At 41.6% G+C, this 22,396-nt stretch overlaps 1 protein-coding gene across 4 annotated transcripts; it reads right to left on the reverse strand.

The window, feature by feature from the left end:
• Window positions 1-72: 72 nt before the first annotated feature.
• On the reverse strand, window positions 73-21,559 carry st6gal1 (ST6 beta-galactosamide alpha-2,6-sialyltranferase 1). 4 transcript variants are annotated; one of them, XM_056396966.1, is made up of 11 exons: window positions 21,448-21,559; window positions 20,790-21,005; window positions 18,107-18,198; window positions 15,543-15,629; window positions 9,804-10,010; window positions 9,279-9,647; window positions 8,667-8,931; window positions 7,941-8,038; window positions 6,108-6,209; window positions 5,369-5,543; window positions 73-5,055 (listed from the first exon to the last, which is right to left on the reverse strand). In XM_056396966.1, exons 3-11 carry the CDS (start codon window positions 18,116-18,118, stop codon window positions 4,784-4,786), a joined length of 1,587 nt encoding a protein of 528 aa, XP_056252941.1. In that variant the 5' UTR covers window positions 18,119-18,198; window positions 20,790-21,005; window positions 21,448-21,559; the 3' UTR covers window positions 73-4,783. The 4 variants fall into 4 exon arrangements, with proteins under 4 accessions (XP_056252941.1, XP_056252942.1, XP_056252943.1 ...); XM_056396967.1 differs by having other exon boundaries at window positions 21,435-21,453; XM_056396968.1 differs by lacking the exon at window positions 15,543-15,629 and having other exon boundaries at window positions 21,448-21,557.
• Window positions 21,560-22,396: the final 837 nt, after the last annotated feature.

The following is a 22,396-nucleotide window of genomic DNA, read 5'->3' on the forward strand; positions in this document are numbered from 1 at the left end:
TCTTTTTAAGTGTAATAAAAAAATCCGTCTTTTACTGCATTATCTCTGATTGATGATCAGTGGCAGGAGACGTATATGTAAATGATCTATTTATTATTTACATTATTTAGAGTTGTAGAGGGTTGTGGACTTTTTCAGCCCTGAGTCATTTCTGCAGGTTCATCCACTACGAAGAAAAGAGCAGCTGATGCCAGATGCCGGAAATTACACCCTATTGAGGATCCTGAACCCCTCAGGTTGGGAACCACTGTATAAAATTATTACACAGGTTTTACATCATGTAGCCCAAATAACATTTAATAGAAATAACACAAGTTAAAAATGTGGACTCACTTAGGAACAAGCAAACTGTATATTTGGCATTTACACTTCAGGAAAACTGAACTCGAGCTTTAACATGTTGTTCATGTCCTGCCATCGATATGAAACGCTCACTACGATCAGTTGTATGTTTCTAGGATATTTTTGTTCTCATATCAACTGACAAGTGTTCAGTGCCACAGAAATACATTAACTGCATGAAACCACAATAAAACAGCTTAGCAACCAACCTTCTCAGAAACCAAGAGGGGAAAGGCAAAGCAAAGGCAAAGTGCATCTGTAAGCTGAAATAAAAATGTCAACAGCTTTCACATAAACTGTCGGTGACGGCTGAAATTAAATGAGCAGGAGTTGGGACGAGAGTGCAACTGCATAGGGAGAAAATGTTCTCCTCTGAAACGCAATGACATCAATTATTCAAGTGTTTCGCCTCCTGAATAAACAATACAAGTTCTGGTAAAAAAACATGAGGCTGAAATGAGTAGAAAAACAACAGCGGAGCGGCGGGGTTTCTTGGGAGACTTGAGCTCGAGCTCTTGATTCGTTCAGAAACCAACCAGTACAACCAGTACAACCAGTACAACCAGTTCAGATTAACACCTGCAGTTCCCAGGAGGCTTTCTGTGTCAGGTAGTTTGTGGTAATCTGATTAAACACATCTTTGTTTAGGAATGTGCAGCACAATATAAATTAAAATAATAAACACAGGCGTTCACGACAAGTCAAGGCAGCTACATGAAGCCGGGTGGACACTGTGCAATTTAAAGCTCCTCCAGTGTAAAGGTCTGTGTCCATGTGTAGTGTGATTATAGATCAGCTTTAGCTTCTATATTAATACTGTGAAAGTATCAAAGCCTCAGTCCACAGAGAAATGCACACAGCCTGTATTCAGAAACTGAGCCTTAAAACCAGCCGTCAGGACTTCTGGAACTTTGTGATGTGACAACAAAGCAGTCACCAAGCCCCGCCCACCTGGACCCACCATCCAAACCTTGGTTTCTCTGAGTGTTTTTACCTGAAATCTGCTATATTCTTATTGGATCACTCAGAAAACAGTCAGCCAATCAGAAAAGAGGCTCCTCTCTGGTTGACTTTTAAAAGAAACCAAACAAAGTGCATTTCCATCCATTTGTTTACAAAGTTACAAGAGCGGGAACACGGGACGTTTAAAAAATGAATCAATAAAAGGTTTTAACATTTGGCAGAAGTGGAAAAGTTACTGGATTTGGTTTGAATTTGTTCATTTGGATCAACATTTGACTCTTGTTTGCATCTCGCCATCATCAGATCCATGTTACGTTTTGCATTTTTCTGTCTGTGTTTTCTGCAGGAAGAGAAGCTGTTTGTTGTGGTTGCGCAGAAAGGGAGATTAAAACACCACACAAGATCATCACACAGTGTCTGCCCAGCTTTATCTGACCTCAGTTCAGTTTCCTGAACAAATCTGCAATTAATCAAATAACCAAAACATATCGACGAGCAATGAGTCTGGGACTCTGCCTGGGATTTGATAATCCAGTTTAATCCATCCACTCTGTCTAATCCAGGCTCATTGTCTCTGTTTGCATGCACCTGACCTGGCTCACATGTGATGACACCGATAACAATAACCATGTTTCACATCAGCGGTCGCCTTCTGTGAGAAAAAGAAACAACAAAAAACGATGCGTTCGAGCCATGCGGTTAATCTCTGTGTTAATCAGAGATGTAGTTAGATTGTTTTTTCTCCTGTTGCTACACTAGTTTGGAGAAAAGGTTTTACAGCTGGTTCACATGCGTCAGTAACAGCAGAGTAAAAGTCAGAGTGCCCCGAGGTCGCTCTCTACTGTGACAACACTGGCAACACAACAGGCAGGAGCTTTACTTCCTCAAACATTACACGTCACAGTTGGAGAATTTAAACAGAGGAGAAGGAATCCTTGTGGGAGCTGTGATCATTTCCTTCTATCTTTCATTTAGACATTTTAACTTTTAAAGATATCAGCTCCTCTCCTCCACTAACTCCAGCTGTAAGAATAAAACTGCTCTGCCAGAGAGAATGAGTTTAAACCAGCCAGTGAAATGATGGAAGCTACAGAAGCCGAGGAAGGTCACACTCACAAATGTTTTTATTTATCTAAAGATAACAAAGCTTGTTATCTCGATATAACGAGATAAAAAAATATTTGCGCGTGCGGCCTCCCTCTGCTTAGTTAGCATCAGCCGCGTCCTGGACGTTACTTAATGACATAAAAACCTTCTCAACATCCCACTGATTGGTGGAAGTTTTTTTCCCCACCGTGGGAACATCATGACGTCGTGTGACGTCTGAGACATCGACAGGAATTTCATTCATGCTAACGACTCATATTGAGAAACTTTTGCGAGATCTGTTTTGTGTTCCAAGAAGATATTTTTTACATTATTGGAAACCAAATGATTCAGTTTTAACAAGAAATATTTCACGTTAACTTGTTTCTCACAAAAAAAAAACTGTATCTCTGTTATATCTGAAAAATCAAATAAAAAAGCTACAAACATGTCGTCCATTTTTTCTGAACAGATCTGCGTCTCATGAAGGTTTGTAGAATTAAAACTCTGATCTGCTTCGTGCCGAGTCACAGAATCACACTACAGAGCGTCCTCCGGGGCATCACTGTGATAATATATACACACTGTGCTAGGGCTATAAAAAGAGCAGTGGGAGCAGGTCGTCACAGGGTCGACAGAGCGAGTACAAAATGTGTTTGAGTCTGTTGAAGGGAAAGTCTAATGGGTCACTGGTGACAGAAGGTGGGAGGTCGGGAGTCGAGTCGTCTGCAGGCAGTATTTTCTTCAATGAACAGGTGTGTGTGTGTGTGTGTGTGTGTGTGTGTGTGTGTGTGTGGTCTTTACACCTGCCCTCCGCACGTTTCTTAAAGGAGCAGTGTCCTCCTGTTGTGTTTTCCAGTCAGGTGAGATGATGGACCAGGATTTCAGCTTCACAGACACAGGTGGGAATTTCCAGACCATCATCATCATCATCATCATCATCATCATCACTTTCCACCACAGGAACTTTACAACACATAACCTGTAACTTTATAAAACAAAAGAATATTTTATGTTTTGTATGTTAGCAGTTAGCTAGCGAGCGCTACGAGCAGTTTTTCTTACTGTAAAACATATTTGGCAGAAAATGACTCATTCACACTGTGAAGCTTAAAGTGATGCTTAAAATGAAAACACTGTAGTTGTTCCTGCCTCAGATTTATCGATCATCACACCAGGTCTATTAAACTGAACAGTAAACAGAAGCAGAAGCAGAAGCTGTCGTTAAGTTCTGTGACTCTTGTAACCACCTGGTTTAAAAGCACATTTCCATAGTTTCACTATTTTATCTTCTATAATAGTTTGAGTTCACTTCCATTTTCAGGATGTTTATTCTGTGTCTGGTGCGGTCGTGGACACCAGGGGTTAAACTCAGCGTCTCACCTTAAACCTAAAAATCAAACCTGTTGCTACATTTTAATTTTCAGTTCAAGTCGCTTTGTGTTTGTGTCTTTTTGACTTTGTTTCATGGAGTAAAGGGCGACTTCACCCAAATTACCAATAAATAAATAAACAAACACATAAATAAATAAATACATCAAATAAAAATAAAATGTTCAATCTTTTCTTTCAGGGTTTCTGGTCGTTTAGAAAAGTTGGATTTAGTTTGAGATCTGAAAGTTCATCAGTATAATGAAGGTGAACTGAATTTATTTTGTCGTACGGCATCAAACTTCCTCGCACATCACAGTTTAAACCCTGGTGGACACGACACAGGAAGAGGGATTTTCAGGCCCTGAAAACAGGGAAGTGAAAAATCCCCCACATGGGCCAAGAAAAGCAGCTGCAGATTCTGTGTTTTTCACACGGTGTGAGTCTTTATGAACTAAATCTGATTGGTCCTCAGCGTGATCACATGTTCACAGGGAGGAAGCAGCGTCGGCAGTGAAAAACCCAAACTTCACCTCCTGCCTGAACAACAGAGCTCAGTGTGAAGCTGCTGTCGTCCAAACATCCAACAAAGGAAGAGCAGCTTTTCAAAGTAAAAGTCAAACATGGAGGTGAAGGTGTGAGGGCAGGATTGCTCATCTCACTGGTTCAGACTCTGTCTTTGTCTTAGTTTAGGCTTCATGGATGAAAATGATCAGTGGAATATGAATGTGTGAACAGCAGGCACATCTATCAGTTGATTGGACTCCAGTGTGTATATGTGTGTGTGTGTGTGTGTGTGTGTGTGTTCAGTGTTTACAGTGTGGTAACAACATGTAATATTTATAGTGAGTGGCACAGCGTTCATTTTGTTCGGCAGTGAGAATGTTTTCATGCGTCTGTCCTCGTCGTCTTCTTCATGCAGGGTTCTGCTTTGCATCGTGTGTGTGTGTGTGTGTGTGTGTGTGTGTGTGTGTGTGTGTGTGTGTGTGTGTGTGAGAGAGAGCTTCACCGCTCCTCTCAGTCAGTGGCCCGGTGAACCTCCGGCAGCCTGGGTGCAGTTCACCTTGCTGAACCCAGGCAGTGTGATGCGTCCGTGGGTGAAGATGTCTCGGTCGGAGCCCTGGTTCATGCGTTTGACCAGGTTCTTCTCATACAGGAGGGGGTGGTAGGCGCCGAGCGTGCAGGCGGCGTCGTAAAAACGCTGGTAGTAATGGCAGAGCTCCGTCTTCCTCCGCGACGGCAGGAACTCGTAAACGTGCACCACCTCGCACAGAGACATCATGAGGACGGTGCCTGCGAAGGACACAAAAGGAGAAGAGGTGTGATGTCACAGGAGTCACTGACTTCAGTAAACTGAGGTCAAATTAATGACTTAATTCTAAGTGACTGAGTATACATTCTTTAAAGCTCCAGAAAGTGATCAAAGTGATTTGTTTGTAGAATGAATCCCATCATGCAGCTGTGACAATAAATAAAAAACTAAATAATAAGTTTAACTCATAACAGATGCAGCTTTAACCAGAAGACTATCTACTGGTGTGCACCGGATACATCATGAGTTATCAGAGTAAACAGGAAGTGGTGACGGAGCCCATGTTTCACGTACCGAGGAAGCCGGATGACGGCGGGTTCCTCTGGATGGGTTCGGCCATGTTGTCTTGTATTCTTTGCCAGACCTGCCACTCGAAGCGAGGATGCAGGATGTAGAAGGGCTGCAGAGGGTGAAGCCTCCGGTATCTCTGGTACTGGATGAAGATGGGGTAGTCTGTCCTGTTGTACCACTGTGGGGTGGGGGGGGAATCGTTTGGAAATCAATCAATACACATTAAATGTCCAGCACAGAATTCAAAGGGATTGGTTGAATTTGCGTTAATTATTGGGATCGCGACATCAGGACTTTCTGGAGGGACCGACTAGTTTCATCTTTATTTACTTCAACTCCAGAACGTCACAGACTTTTATTAGAGGCAGGTCTTCATGTCTAACTCGCTCTGTTTGATATGTAGAGTTGATCATACTCGTTAGTACAAAGCCTCGTTAGCGATGACTTCTCTCTCTCCCTCCCTCTCTCCTGCTCTCTCTGCTTGGAGGTGAGGCTCAGTGTATTGGAAGCGCTCTTCCTCTTCCCTGCAGTTCCCGAACAGCCGGGATACCAGAGCGGCTCGGTAGACCGAGGTTCAGCTCTCGGCTGAGAAGTGGTGGAAATATGATCACTCAGTCGGTCAGTCAGTGCTGCTGCGGTTAGTTTGTAGCGCTGGTTCATCAACGACGTTCATTAATCGTTATAAAACAACCCATCGTGACCCTGTAGCTTGTTTCCTGTGTGTGCAGTATGTGAACATCACCTGAGTGAGATCAGCTGAAAAGGGGGCGGGGTCCCAGGCCACCAGAACACCTGAGCTGTACAGAGAACTGGACAGGAAACGATGGTCATCAGATGCCATCACCTGTAGACACATAAACATTCACTTGAAAACCGAATTCATTATATTTACAGTTTCTATATGATCCATCGAGAGGCAGTTCTTAAACTGTGACAGTGTTCAGATGTTAAAATCTCATGTGGCAGTTGATGAAGTCGTGGGAGCGGCTGTTGCACACACAGTCATATCTGGATTGCCACACTTGGCCCAACGTTGTGCCAGCACAAACAGTTTCCTCAAACCCCTGATGTGTTCAGTGAGATCAAAGTGACAAAACGCCTTTCAGGTAACGGACGAAACAATATGAACATAAATCCACAGCTGACTGGTTTGAATACTGGAGATGATTCAAGAAGTGTTCAAGTCCTGCTGCCAAATTTTTCTGTTGTAGTGAGTTTTCACTGTAAAACTTTACATGTGAAAACAGCACCCACAAGCAACACAAACACCCACAAACAGCTCATCTCCACTGCTGCTACGCTCACCTGTCAAACTCCCCCGGCCCAGCTGAGATCGACCTCTCCAGCCTCGCTGCCACCCACAGATTACAGTTTAAAACAAGAGCCCTTCGTTCCTGCTCTGTGCGCCGCTCTTCTATCACAGTTAGAGTTATACATGTACACATGAGCGCTTCATTCTTTTTTTTTTTAATCACGTGCACACATGAGGACAAAAATAGTTAACACCCAATGGTTACCATAGCAACAGGTCAGCTGCGTCCTCCCAGGACTGTCAGCATGAGTTCATATGTGCGGATTAAAATACCCACCGCACAAATATAGTATCACATATAAAGAATGTGTTCCTGTCCTCGTGTTTACAGGACTGTGGTTAATGTTTTTTCCTTCATATTGATTCATCTACTGATTAATCTATCAATGCATCAGTTAAAGGTTTTGTTTTACAGACAATTTGGTCCTGAAGTTTTTTGGGAAATGTTTCCAGCTGAAAACTGTTACCAGCACATGATCCACCCTAAAACCACAGGCTGTGGTACATTTCTGTTTGTGTGCAGATTAAACTGACTGGTTTGTATCTATGAGGGACAGACAGAGCCGATGCCAGTTTCTATGCGACGCTAACCCTCCGCTTTAAAACACATTCCACAAAGTAGTTTTGCTTTTATGAGTTTATCTTTTGGAAAGCACCCAACAGACAAAAGGCTAAACTGTTTCTTTAACTGACATGATGATTAATAGTTTCTGTTCCACAGCACTTTTTTTACACACTTTACTGTGTTGTAGATTTAATTTCAAATGGATAGAATCACTTGTTTGTCAATCTATAGCAATAATCCATGATGACCAGGTTAAAAACTATTTTTAGAAATTTTTGCAAATTTATCAAGAATCACATCTCATTTACAAAAGTCTTCAGACCCTTAGTTCAGCTCTTCAGTTACAGGCTCCAGTCTTTGGATTTGTTCAGTTTATCTTATTCTTCCTCACAGGCTCCGTCAGATCAGACAGGAATCCAGGTGGTTCCAGGTATAAATTGTTATGATGATGATGATATGCTTCAAAATGATGGTGAAAGTACAATCTTGCGTCGTTTTAACTGATGTATGATTATTTTTTACTTTTACTTAATGAGAACCTGTTCATCAGAGACGCAGCTCCAGTATCTTTATTTGTTTTTGTTTTTTTTCCATCTGAACATTTGATGCAAATGTCAGTGAGGGTTCGAGGGTTAATGACACTCACTCACTCACTCACTCACTCACTCACAGCTGCTGTGGCTTTATTTAGTGTTCACCTGTGAGTTGATGAGGCGAATGGTTGTTTTGGAGCCGACGTCCTTCTCGTAGCCAGTGGTGGGCGCAGCGTTGAAGCGCAGCACAGCGTCATGAGAGTCTGTAATTTCACATAAGCACATAGACACTTTTAGAGGAAGTGAAGCCTGAGCTGCTGATGTGACACATTTTGTGTTTCTGCATCTGTAATTAACACGTCAAAAAAACGAACACACAGTACATGTGAAAATGAAAAGGCCCAGATGTTTCCTCAAAGATTTAAATATCCTTCTTAAGAATAAAGAGTCACAGAAGACTGGGTGCAGCGGCAGCAGAGACACAGCGTGAAATTAGGACTCACTGAATGGAAAAGGTCAGCTGTGACAAACTGAGCTGCAGGTGTTCATTTTTTAATTTTGGACATCTTGGCAACCAAGAGGTAACAAACCAAAATCCCTGTGGCTCCCGAGCAACAGAGCAGCAGCAGTGGATCGACTCCACGGTCCAGCTTTAACTATCTCACAAAAAAAAAAAAAAAAAATATATATATATATATATATATATATATATATATATATATATATTTTTTTTTTTTTTTTTGGGGGGAAATTACAAATTTATGGTGACATTGGTGAGCAGCAGCCGTCTCTGTCTGACATTTAAAACAGGTTTCTGAAAGCTCAGTGCAGCAGATTCATTTCTTTCATTGTGTTTTATTGTGTTTAAACGTCCGTTTAAAAATATCTCACCTATCTCTTTGCCAAGTCCGGAGTAGCGGAGCGACCCCGCCGATGACACCACGGCGCAGCTCTTGTACGGCCCGAGGTCAGCGGTCAGCGACTTTGGCGGCAGTTGTGTGGCCCAGGGCAATGACGAGAAGGGCTGGAGGTCAGGGGTCAAAGTCGTGACCTCTACCTTGTCCTTCAGTTGGCAGAGAAGCTCAGGGCCGCTCAGCTTCGGTCTGCTGGACACACCACCGGGGCCGGAAACCTCAACTCCATATTTATTCATCGCCTGGAAGGAAATCAGATACAGACGTGGATTATGGACAAAAAACAAAACAATTGATTAAAAATAATGTTTGAATTTACTCAAATATTAAAATCCCGACAGTAAAAGGAAACGTCACAGATTTCAGGCAGCGTTGGTTTGATCTGAAAACTGAAGACAGTTAGAAAGACATAGAGGCTCCCGGCTACGTTAGCTGCTACTGACAAACATAACAAACCTGACACCAATCCGTCCCTGGTCGAGTTGCATTGTGGGTAATATAGACTCCCACTACTTACTTGCGTTAATATCCATGTTATTGGTACTTTGGTGCAATATCAGAAATCTGAAGACAATACATTTACTCTCACCTGATAGTTCTGCACAACCCTCCTCAGTCTGCTTCCCAGCATGCTACTGGACATCTCATCGTCCCACACCTCTCCCAGAGGACCGTTGGGTCCGAAGAACTCCGCGTCCCCGCCTTTGCCGCTCAGCTCCCCCCTCCGCCGGCCTCCGAACAGGGTCTCCAGTGCACGCGTGAAGGGGCGTGGCAGCAGATGAGCGAGAAACCCGGAGGGCTCCCGCTCTCTCGACTTCCGCTTCGATGGCAGGTCCCCGCCTTCGTGGGTGTGGTTCGGAGAGGAGAGGACAGGGATTGGACGGTGAGGATCACCTGGGATGACACCTGGGAGCTTCTGAGGGTCGATGTACATGGGCTTGGCTCCTCCTCGCAGCACCTGTGGAAGGGATGGATTACAGTGACAAGTGCTCACACATTTTTGGTTTCACTTTTAGGACGAGAGGTAAAAACATTTTGGGGAATCCCTCGTAACTGTTGTGATATTTAGCAGGTGACCCGGCGGTTAACCCAGCCAACGTGACAGGTGACAGACCTTAATGACAGAGTGTGCACGAGGCTGAGCCCGGGTTCGCGCCCGCACCCCAAAGATTGCGTCGGTGACGGGCACGCTGTTTTCGGCACACAGGGCGTAGAGCAGAGCCATGCAGATGCAGAAGAAGGCCATGCAGACCGCTCCGCGGCGAGCCCGACGCCTCAGACGCCACAGCAGGCTAACTCTGTCCATCGCCGCCCCGGGGATCTGCAGAGGAAACACACATCCTCAGGCCGCTGTCCAGATAAGTTCATCAGAGTCTCTGAAGTAAATTCAACTGATAAAATGAGCCAAACACCCAATAAATCCTGAGTTTTTCAAGTATTTTGAGTGCAATCCTAAAATATGATCATTATAGATTAAACATACTGTATATATTTTGTCATTTTGAAAGTTTGAAAGTTCATATTTTTGAATAAAAAGAACGTTTTCCTGCTGTTCGTATTAGACAGCAGCTCTTTAATGTACCTCCTTAAGTATTTGAATGTGTCTTTATCCTAATATAACAATTCTGCTTTTAATTAGTGTGTGTGCAAATTAGATTTTAACTGCTGCAGTATTAGAAATGACTTGTTGGCAGCTCTTATAGTTATTGTGAACTGTTTTCTGCCTGAGGAAGTGGGTCGACAGGACCCGACCCCACCCCCATACAAGATGGGTCTGAGTGTAATGGACGACAGAGGAAAAACAAGAGTAAGCACCGAAGCTCTTCAGATCACTGACATTTGGATGAACTCCTAATCAGAACATGACCTGAAATAACCGAGGTCTAAACAAAAGAGCTGATGTTGGTATTGGGGCCGATGGACGAGTTATCAGCTGAAGTAAAAAGTGATCCTTTCTTTACTGCACTCAGATCAGCCTGCTCGTGTTACAGCGCCGCCCTCCTCACTGACAGCCGGCTCCGCACTGCAGCGATTTAGTTGCACCGACAATCGACTCTGTTGTGAGATTCGATAAAGTGCGGAATCTGTCATCCTGTTTTCTTAACAAAGATCAGTGTACAAAACGTTTAGATGGTCATAGCAGCTGTTGACTGCTAATTAATATTGATTACATGAATAACTTGGTAACAGATCCACCAGAACTCAACCAGAGTTTTTCTGTATAAGTATTAACACGTCAATACGTGATTGATCTGATCTAATATGTTCATTTCCTCCCAGTCTTGTCACTGTTTCATGAAAATCAATAATTAAAGGGGCTATTTTACCAACTGCCGATCAAGGTTTCTTGCCAGGAGCAGATGGTGTTTCAGATACTGTTGTCTTAATAATACAAGAGGTTATAATACGTCCTCTGAGCAGCTACGTCTTCAGGCAGACTGGAGCTAGCTGGTTAGCATAAATACACTCCTGGTGTATTTTAGAACAGACTGTTTATGAATGTTTCTCCATATCCTCATGTTTAATAATAACAATTATTTTGTTTGTGATTTGAACCGGCCCTTTCAAGACAGTACTTCCTTCAAACACAAGATGAAACAAATACAAACACACACACACACACACACACACACACACACACACATACAAGAAAAGCGTATGGCGACACAGTTTGTTTGGGTTGTTTGATGTGCGTCTGATGTCTGTTTATTAAAATATGAAACATCAAGACAATGTGAAGTCTGAAGTGCAGGACATCTCGGCCCAGGAACGGCCCAGATCCGGAGGCTGTTCCACACTTAAACCCTGACGCTCAAGCGCTTCACACATGTTTAATGTTTTTGTATTTTTCTAATGTATTTTATCTACCTGTGTGTGAATGTGTCGTTTTGTCTGTTGTGAGATAAAGATTCAATAATGTAATTTGAATTTGAATCACTGAATCGCTGTTTCTGATACTGTGAGAGACTGAGTGAAACAAGAAAGAAGAGTAAGGGCGCAGGAACATGCCATCACTGCCCCGGGTGATGGGTGAAATCAGGGAGAAAGAGTGTGTGTGGGGGGGGGGGGGGGGGGGCTCGATTCATCAGAGGACAAGCCAGATAGAAAAAGAGGAGGGAAGGCGGGACGAGAGGCCTAAAGACAATGATAAAAAGAGAGAGAGACAGAGAGTACATTGAGAGGGACATGGGGGGAAGTGCATTAGAGAAGCTGAAGCCAAAGAGGCATCAGTTGCTGGCATTTATCCCACGATGCTTTTGCATTTGATCCAACTGTGAGTCACGTTTAGTGTAAGTAACGGAGGCCGGTGAAAAGTCTGGCTTTAGCACATCTGGGGGAATAACAATGAGCACGGACAATACTGTGAAGGAGAAGAAGAAATGAAAGGTGCAGTAACATGAATTTTTCACAGTGAAAAAACAAGAAATAAAAGAATATTAATAATGATTTATTTATCTTAGAGCCTTAACGGTTATGGAGCTAAATACATAAAGGTTGTTCTGAGGGTTTAAGTTCTGTCCTGTTGATGCTGCAGCAGGTGAGAGGCACAGGTGCAACGAGCTGATCTAAAAACACAGTGGTAGTTTGGGTGTTGAGTCAAAAATTTACAACTTCTTTGAGTCATACCTCCGACAAATATAAACTCAGGTGCACGAGACACGCATATTTAGATTCAGCGTGATTACTCCCTGTCCTTTGTGAATGAATGTCCATAAATCGGGTTGATGTGATTCCTGCTTTCACGACAACTTTCTTGACATTTCTTTCTCAAACGTGGAGTCGTGCACTTCCATCTTTCTGAGCTCTGCTGGCTGCCTGTTTGTGCCACATCTGGCCTGGCAACACATTGGGATCCCCCGGGAGGAGTCGGAGGAAGTAGCAAGACAAGATAAGCTGATTAAACCTGAACATTAACCAACCATAGATCCTGTGCTGAGTTTATGGAGCTCTTGCTGCTGTGACACAACATGGAGTAGACAACAGGAATCAATCTGATCCATATCCGACCCTATAGAACACAAACATACACGACTGCCCATTTTGCTGCGTTCGAGTGCAGAGAACTTATACAATCAATATGTTCCTGCTGTGTTATTCCATTACAGTCAGCAGCTGTGCAGAGCCAGGGGCAGAATATACAGCAGCCAGCTGCACACTGAGCTACATGACCAACAACAGCAGTTTGATTTAAACTATCTTTCCATCAAGAGCCACAGTGGCAACTAAAGCTGATCCAGATACTGGATTTCTCTTTTTTAAACATAGAAGACATAACACACCATCTGTCTAAGCTCCTCCCCTCAGGCAGGTACTTCAAACAGGTGCTATAAAACATTAACTACCAAACATACCTACCAGTCAAGTAGCAGTAAATATAGTTACAACATCCCTTTCTGTTCTATGACCTTGACCTTTGACCTTTGACCACCAAATTCTAACCAGTTCATCCTCGAGTCCAAGTGACTGTTTCGGCCAAATCTGAAGAACTTCCATCAGGGCCGTCTTGAGATATCACATTCAAGAGGTCAACAACGTGTTTACAAATTTTAAGTTGTTCGCTTGAGGAGTTCCTGAGATATCGAATCACCGAAGTCAAGAAGATTCATCCGTGAACGGACGTGCCACAGTTTTCAGTGGCTTCTGTTTTCAGGAATGTGACTTGAGAAAAAAAAGTTCAGTGGCTTATTTTGTTGAGATTATCGAACTGGATCCTCTGAGACCAGTTCAGTCTGTCAATGCACCATTTGTACTGGAAGCTGAAATAAAACAAAGCGACAGAATAGACGGAAAAGATTTCAGCGATTCATCTCAGAAAATAAAGACTGCTGGAGGAAACAGCTGTTTCCACTTCAGTTCAATTGGAGGAAGGAGCAGTTTCCTCCCATCCTTCCACTCCCTCTTTAATGAACAAAATCACACATTTAATTCAATCTCTGACCTTTGAACCGTTTGGTGGATGTCTGTCACCAGGCCTGTGTCACCCTGGGATAGATGTCAGTCAGTCGTACCCGAGGAATACTCAACTAGATCAGGGAACGACTGGATTGTTTGAAAGACTTGTGGTGGCTTACAAGTCAAACCAGCATCAATTTAATTATCTGCCAGCCACAGAGGACTTGGCACAGAAAACTGGGGGGAATGCAGGAAGGGATGGACACTGATAAGACTGTATACCAATGCCATCATGGATTCTGTGGCTGCAGCTTTATGATTCATGTCATCAGCTGCATCCGCCCCGTTCAAACAGGCTCGCCCACTATTTACACTGTGGTAACATGGTGGTTATCATCTGACCAGGGGTGTGTTTCCAAACGTCCCAGGACGCCCAGCTCAACATTTTAAATTCAATATTAAATCAATAGTCAATGTCAATGCATCCTGTGGTAGTCCAGAGTTGTAACTCAACCTTGACTGAGGGACTACATGATCATTGACTTCTTTTAAAATGGTGTTATGTGATGTTAATACAGTGTGTACTGGTCTCCACAGAGGCTGTTGCTGGGAAGCTCCAGTTTCATTTGGTGCATTTACACATTGATCCGTGTTGAGCTGCAGTTTATAAACACCGTTGCCCGTTGGCGTTTATCAAACGTAATAAATATTATATATTGTATTTCACTCTGACTCTAACTTCTCTGACAGGCTTGACCTTGGAAACATGAAAGGTGGAACGGATCCTCATAGTCTGGGAAAGGTGCAGGCGGACGGCCGCAGGGTCGACCGGGAAACTGATAAACCTGGGGGCTAACTTACTCTACCTGGAGGGGCGGGTCCCAGCTGGACCACCTGGAGCCAATCCAGAACCTAGAGAGCTTCTTTATGGGATTTATTATTGTATCACAGTTAAGTGACCAAGAAGTCAGGTATATCTAAGGATGGGTATCGATGAGATATTAGCGAATAGATATTTACAGATACAAGTTATCGATCCGGTATTTTAACAGTGCTGTTATCGATCGGGTACTTTAACGATGCCGTTATCGATCCAGTGCTTTCACAGTACTCTTATTGATCCTTTAACAGGACTTTTATTGATACTTTTTGTTATTTTGTAAGAGAAAAAAACAAAAACAAATTAAGAACAGAAATACCATTGTTTCTTTTTCTCATATGTATTAAATTATTATAAGATTCGAACAGATCACTGTTACTGGCTGATTTTGTAATGATGGAAATGTAAAACAAATGTAATACCCAATGATTTACTACAGGTCTGTTTCACACCCCCCCCCCGCTCTGAGTGATCTGAACCTGAAACTGAATTTCTGAACAGTTCAGATGATGCTCCATTTCAGAGAGTGAGGTCTCTCTCTCTCTCCATTGTAGATAAATGTCTTAATCAGAAACAGAGCTGCTGAGATAAAATGCGTGAGAGAACTTTTATGTCTCAATAACAAACAGGAAATCTATTTTCTTCATTTCTCCAGTACTGAGAAAAGAACAGATAAAATAAATATAAATAAATAATAAATGATAAATTTAGCCCCAGGGCCTGTTTAATAACAAGTTCCGGTACCCATCCTTAGGTATGTCAGAATCAATCTGAAACTGTTGAAATTGAATTTGTATTTTGCTACAACAGAAAATTAATGAGCAATTATTTTATTTTATTCTATTCTGCTTTTCTTTTCCTCATGTAACAATAATGTTTAATACCCCTTTAATATCCGTTAATATTTTTATTGTGTCCTAAAGTATTTCTTATAAAAGGTGTAAAAAGCTGATCATCAGTATGGATCTGTGGTGGCAGGAAGCTGCAGACAGCCTCTCTTCATCTCCAGCAGCTAAATGTGAGCAAAATACTTGAGGTCTGCAGGTTTGAATCAGAATCAGCACATTAGAGGTGAATCACCTGCAAAATGTGGCTGAATTTACAGCTGTGGACCTCTGACGAGACCGCTGGAGGATGTGGCGCCCGGCAGCTCCTCCTCCTTCTCCTCTGAATGAATAAATGAATGGGTGAATGAATGAATGAATGGATGACTGTAACGCTTGCATCACTGCGGTGCCGCAGGCTGCAGAGCTTCAGACAGATGGTGTTGTCGCCTGATATCTGCTTAAAGATGTCACCCTAAATCCCCTGCCTTCACACACACACACACACACACACACACACACACACACACACACACACGAACGCACGGGCAGCCAGAGGTGTGTGTGTGAGAGAGAGTGTTATGCATGGACTTATGGGGCCATAAACTACTCAAGATTAAAAGGTAGGAGTGTGTGTCTCTGCAGTGTGTGTGTGTGTGTGTGTGTGTGTGTGTGTGTGTGTGTGTGTGTGTGTGTGTGTTAATCTGGCCGTGCAGCGTGAGAGGGAGTTAGATGGTTATGTATGTGTCAGCAGCAGCAAAGCTCTGAATCAAACCACAGAGAGGTTGATTGGTCGGCTGCTGTCGGGAGCAGCGAGACATTTCTGCCTCGGCCCGTCAGAGCACACACCCAGCTGAATGTCTTCTTCTCTCTTTACGGCACAAATTTATAGATCATGACTGAACAAAAACAGGAAAAATAGAAATAGTTCCTCCACTCAGACCAGTTTCAGGTTACTTCTCTGTTTATCCAGAGTCAGAGAAAATATGAACCATTTGTGTGAAATTTTGTCATAATTGCTGTTAAGTCTTGAATTTTGGCTAAAACGTGTTTTTTGAGGTTACCGTGACCTTGACCTTTGACCTTTGCCAATCAAAATCGAATCAGTTCATCCTTTAGTCCTGGTGAGTGTTTGTGAGGTGACGTGTTGCTGAGATATCATGTCCACGAGAACGAGACAGACGGACGGACAAACCTGAAAACAATATGGCTGCTGCTCTGACTGCCGCTGTCGCAGAAGAATAATAAACCCAGAATCATGCTCTGTGGTCTGACACATACACAACAATCTAGCATGTGTGTGTGGTAGATGTAAGATCACAAGATAACACTTATCAGCAGAAGAAGAAATAGGTCAAGCACAGTAGGTACGAAAAGACGGAGCAAGCACAGAAATAGAAAAACATAAACACAGGGGGAAATTACCCATGAATCAAAATCAAGTTAAATCTCTGTTCAGAAATATTTCACTGGATCGCTTCAGATTTTGACCTGCTGCTGCATGAATATGTGAACCGAGTTTCATTGACTGATCTGATCTGGGTACAGTGCTGGGAGACAAACATGAAGTTAGAAAAATTGTGTTAACAACCTTTTTCTTATTGTGTGATTAAAGAGTGAAAAGCCACATATTATATTACAGCCCGCAGAGATTATTCAGTTGAATTAAAATCATAATTACTCATTAGATTAGTCCTGTTTTATCCACATACATGTGTTATAGTATCATGTTTTCATTATGTTATCGTTTAACTGTACAAACCGTCCATAACTGTGCACATGACAAAGGTTCGTTTGTTTCTCCCATTTCTTGACTTGTCCTGGTTCCAAAGACAAAACAGGGTTTCTGCCATTTTCTCCAGGTTAAAGACTTTTAAAGACATTTTTAATCTTTTTTCTTGTTCTGATCAAAGACAGAAAACCAACAACAAAGCCTCAATTATTTATGAAGTTTATGAATTTATTGTAAATATCACAGTTAGTGTTGGTACTTCCCAGCTGTTTCCAGTATATAAAATAGCTAGTGATACAACTAATCTCTTATGGGGAGCTACACGCCTGTAACAGCCTGTGGATGAAGTGACTGTTTATACTGTCACTGTCCAAACAGAGGGCTGAGGGCCTGGACTGGATTAACCCGTTAAAAGTTTAGTTAATTCATTTGTTATTTTTGATTTTTGATCTAAAATATTAAGGCCTGTTTTGAAGGAACTGAATTGAATATTTATTGTTTTCTTTTCAGGAGCTGCAGACTGTGTAGATAAATCCCAGCTGTACGAAAGGCACGACTATAAACTGATCACAGTAACGTTCGTTAATGACTGACACTATCTGAAACTGGATAAGGTCTGTGGTCAGTAATATGACTTTAAAAGTGGCTGTTCTTCCCTTTTCACTCTTGTTGTGCACAAAGAACCTCGTCTTAAGACTATAATTTATTTCCCTTTCCTCTACAATGTCAAGCTGTTTTCTCTCTTGTTCTCCATAGCCTCGTTTTCTTCTTCTGTACCTACGTTTAAGATTTGTGCAATGAGCTGTTACTGATAATGTGAATAATCCTTACGTCATGAACAAAAAGTCTCCCAGATGTTTTGAAGCATCAGAGTGTAGATAAACCTGCATAAGTCACAGTGCGGTGAATGAATCATGCTCCGTCATTAGCTGTTACTTCTGTCGAGGCTGTGAATCATCAGGAGATTCGTCGCTCACAGAAACACACACACTTCTGAGGAGAGAAACCACCTGAGTGGATTTTTACTTTACACCCGGACTCTGATGTTTGCCGTGTAGTTTGCTGCCGGTGTTGGGTGATGACGTTACCTTGTAGCCCATGGTGTGTGGTACCGCACGCTGTGTTGCTGTTGTTGTTGCTTAGAAACGGGCTGCTGCCTTCAGGTTTCCCCTCATCGCCTCTGTGGACGGAGATATATATATACACACTGTCAGATTTCTGCATGGGATGATGACCGCGTGCGCACTCACACACACACACACACACACACAGATTAAAACTCATGAGCTCATTTATCAAACTGCCAAAAGTGATATTTTGTAAATCCTTCCCTTGAACTCCTCCTCACCAACTTAAGAATAAAAGCTGATTACCAGATGTCGTACGACTTAAAAATGTTCTTGCATTTAAAAAGAGGAGCTGCAGAACAGAACCGGAGGTGAACATGAGTGTTCAGGGTATATCTGTTATATCTGAGAAATGTATATAATTTAAAAATCATTCTAGTTTATCAGCATCTGATGTGACCAATGTTTTTATATTGCAAACGATAGAGCTGCAGTCACTGTCCATCGTCTGTTCCCTCTGATGCTTCTCATCTACCAGCAGCAAACCAACTGAGAATTAATCAGCAGTTGTTTTTGTAATCGATTATCATTTTTGCATTTCCAAGCAAAAATGACAAAACAGCTTCTTAAATGTCAGAATCAGATGCATTTTTTTTTTTTTCGTGATGAAAATAATCATTAGATTTCCTTGTTTTCTTTTCAGCCTGTTTCAGACACGCAGCTCTTTACATTAATCTGATGGCACTTTAACAAAAGCCTGTGTTTCCTTCTATTTTCCTTCTTGTTTTCAACGTTGAAAGGAAACTGTGTAATTTTGCAGATTTGTTGTACAATGAGTCATTCTTGCAATACAGAGTTGTGATCTGCTCAGCTCCCCCACAGGCCAGATAATCACAGGTTGTCATTTTAACTTTCAGCTCGGAAATTTCAGGTGCAGCTTTTCCAATCAATCAACTCTTCAAACCTCCGACTGTTGTGACTAACACATCAAAAAGATCTGATTTAAAATCTACACGTGGATCTACAGTATTTCTCTACATGGACAAACACAGCTCTGGAGGCTGAATGGAAATCTTAAATGAGCCATGACATTTAATTAGGACACTGAGATATTTAAAGCAATGGACCATCTCTGAATTTTGTCCATCACATAGAAACTGTACTTAGCTAATATCAGTTTTTCTAAAACCAAAAACAGAAACTTTGGTTCTATCACTAACAATAAGTACATTACTCACTTGTACTGAGATACAGTATCTCAGTACAATTCTCAGGTCCTTGTACTTGAACTGAGTATTTTCTTTTCAATTTTATATTTTTATTTTACAAAATTTATCTGACAGCTTCAGGTACTTTACATAATACAAGATTTTTGCATAAAATATATAATAAATAACCTACCAAGTAAAAGTGGAGTTGAAATGATTCATCAATTGGCAGAAAATTTACTGATAACTATTTCAATAATTGTTTAAAAGTCCCATTTCGTATAAAGGTAGATGTCCATGTGTTATTTGATTATAAAGCAGTAGCCGTTAGCACTACTGAGACTTTGTGATGTCACAACAAAGCAGTCACCAAGCCCCGCCCACATGGGCCCACCATCCAAACCTTGCAGGATTTGGTTTCTCGGAGTGTTTTATCTGAAATCTGCTGTATTTTTATTGGATCACTCAGAAAACAGTCAGCCAATCAGAAGAGAGACTCAGAGCCTCCTCTCTTCTGATTGGCTCACCAACCTGTTGTTACCAGAGCTCCAGAGAGAAGCCTGAGAGAGGAGATGTGAAACTACACTGAGATGGTTTTTATATCTTCTGATGGTTCAACACTTCAAATAAAACACAGAAGAAGAAGAAAATATGGAGCTTTAAATAAAAAAAAAAACCCAAATATTTAATGTTTCCAGTTTCTCAACCGTCACGATCATCTGATTTTTTTAGTCCTCTATGATAGTAAAAGTTAATCTTTGGGTTTGAAGTTGCTGGTTGGAGAAAACACAACATGTGAAGGCGTCAAACTGGACTCGGAAACATTTTTCACTATTTTCTGACTTTTTTTTTTTTTTTTGCACAAAATGAACATAATCCATAGTTGAAGCCCTAACTTTATGTATAAGTTAATAAATAGTTATATGATGAGTCACCACATGTAAATGTTACCAACTGTTCATAAAAGGATTTTGGTCCGGATGTCCCGCAACAGGAAGCTCAGCAGTCAAACAGTCTCCTGGGGACATCGCACTAATTAATTAAAGAAATAAAAAGACAAAGTGTCTCCAGAACCTGGCAACCCAAAGGTTGTTCTTATTAATGGCTTATAACTGATATATAAAACATTAGTAAATGATTCATTAACCATTAATAAAGCCGTTAGTTACTGCTTATAAAGCCTTGGTGCCTCATCACGAAGTGGTACTAAATCAATTCTGTATTTTATGCCAGTATTTATAATTGTATATATGGCAGACTATATATAATAGTTAGTGAATCACAGCATTTAATGAATGTAATATATATGTAGGCTGCACAGATGAGACACAGTGGATATGTCATAGAAAGGCCATCAACTCACCACAGGATCATTACAACATGATAGATAGATGAATAGATAGATAGATCGATAGATAGATAGATAATAGATAGATATGTTAATCTGTTTTATCTATCTTTAGCTTATCTCCGGTGTTACGCTGTTATTCGCTGACCTGTGTGAAGTGATGCTCCTCCGTTACCAGCCCACCAGCCTCGGTTATATCGTCGCTACGGTAGCATGCAGGTCGTTGTTCCCGCCGCCATGTTCCCGGTGAGTCCCGTGCGTCGCGGTCCCGCTGTGTATCCGTCCGTCCAGTCCGAGGCCGCTGTCGGTGTCCGGTGGCATTTGGAGAAGTGCGGGCAGGAGCTGCGAGTCCTCCTCTCAACGGCTGCAGCGAAGACCGTTAAAAGTTAGCGGCAATGAGGGAAAAGCGTTTCCGGCGACGCTTTCAAAATAAGAGCTGTGATTGGTTAAGGTGTAGTGATTCATTGCGTTTTCTTGTTTGTACAAGCTAGGCCGAACCCAAGTATATGGTCCTAGTATCACATATACAGTATTGTAATACAGTCAAATTCACAGTAAAGCTGTTCTCAATGACACCTTTTTTTCTGTTTCTGTTGTCATGACAACGGAACAAGTCTGAAACAGTGACGCAGCCCATCAAGACTACATGTTAACTCGCAGTCACCACCTGTTTTTATAACCACGACGTCACCGGACAACATCACCTAACATATCAGTAAAAGACAAAGACTGTGACTTCATGACTCAGTCTCGTGACATTGAACTAATCAATGGTGTAACTTGATCACTCAACTCTTATCACTCACTCAGTCAGTCATGGACGCTGGCGATTATAGGTCTGGTCCAGCTGTTGCGGTTCAGCCAAAAACAAATTCTGTCCTTGTCATTGCGCTGCAGAAAATATCCACTCTGTTATATTTTATTTTGAAGGAACAGGATAATCAACAGAACTGTATCCTGCTTAAATTTGTTTACCTTCACCAATCTCTCTGCAGCATCCAAGACACGCAATCTCTCTGCAGAGAAGGAGGAAAGACGAAGATGCACAAGACAAACAGAACAGAGGGCACCTCTACTTTAACCACCACCCTGTCCTGGATTAATGACTTTGTTTAATGTCATAATCACTGTGACTGCAGTAGAACTACTGTAATATTACTGATATTTTAATTAAAAAATGACACGGTGTCTGTGGTTATGTGCACTGTCTGTACTGTATGTAAAACACGGCCTTTTCATGTTTTCCTTATTAGGCTTATGATTAAATCGAGCACTGAATCTGTATTGTGTTCTACTGTATAAAATAAAGGGTATGGTAAACAGAAATAAATACATGTAAATGTACAGAAACGTAAATATAATGTAAATAAATGTATTTAATAATTTATTGTATAGCCTTTCTTCAAACGGCAATGCTCTGTTACTTACTGTATGTATTTAAATTAATTTATAACACATACCCATTTATTATTTATTGCAGCAATCCTTGCACTCTTCCATATCTTGCACCACTTGCTTCCTTGCTCTCAACTTCAGGAAGTCTTTGACTTGTATACACACAGTCCATTGTTGTAGCTACACGTATGCTTCTTACTTGTGTGTACATAATAGCCATATGTTTTTAATTTTTAATCATTCTTTTTGACCTACTGGCTTCTAAATAATAATCATATGTTTGTATTTTTATCTCTACTCAGCTTTTTAGTCCTTGTTTTTGCTGGGGGTACATTTATATCTCCCTGGACATTTTTGTCG

The sequence above is a fragment of the Seriola aureovittata genome, chromosome 15, assembly GCF_021018895.1.
Source record: "Seriola aureovittata isolate HTS-2021-v1 ecotype China chromosome 15, ASM2101889v1, whole genome shotgun sequence".
NCBI classification, from domain to species: Eukaryota; Metazoa; Chordata; class Actinopteri; order Carangiformes; family Carangidae; genus Seriola; species Seriola aureovittata.

Excerpts from the sequence above, each read along its gene's own strand:
- st6gal1 (XM_056396966.1), bottom strand. Across the intron at positions 8,932-9,278 it reads GGGTTGTGCAGAACTATCAG|GCGATGAATAAATATGGAGT; the intron begins GTGAGAGTAAAT and ends ATTTCCTTCCAG. Across the intron at positions 5,544-6,107 it reads TTTCAGCTGATCTCACTCAG|TGGTACAACAGGACAGACTA; the intron begins GTGATGTTCACA and ends CCCACCCCACAG.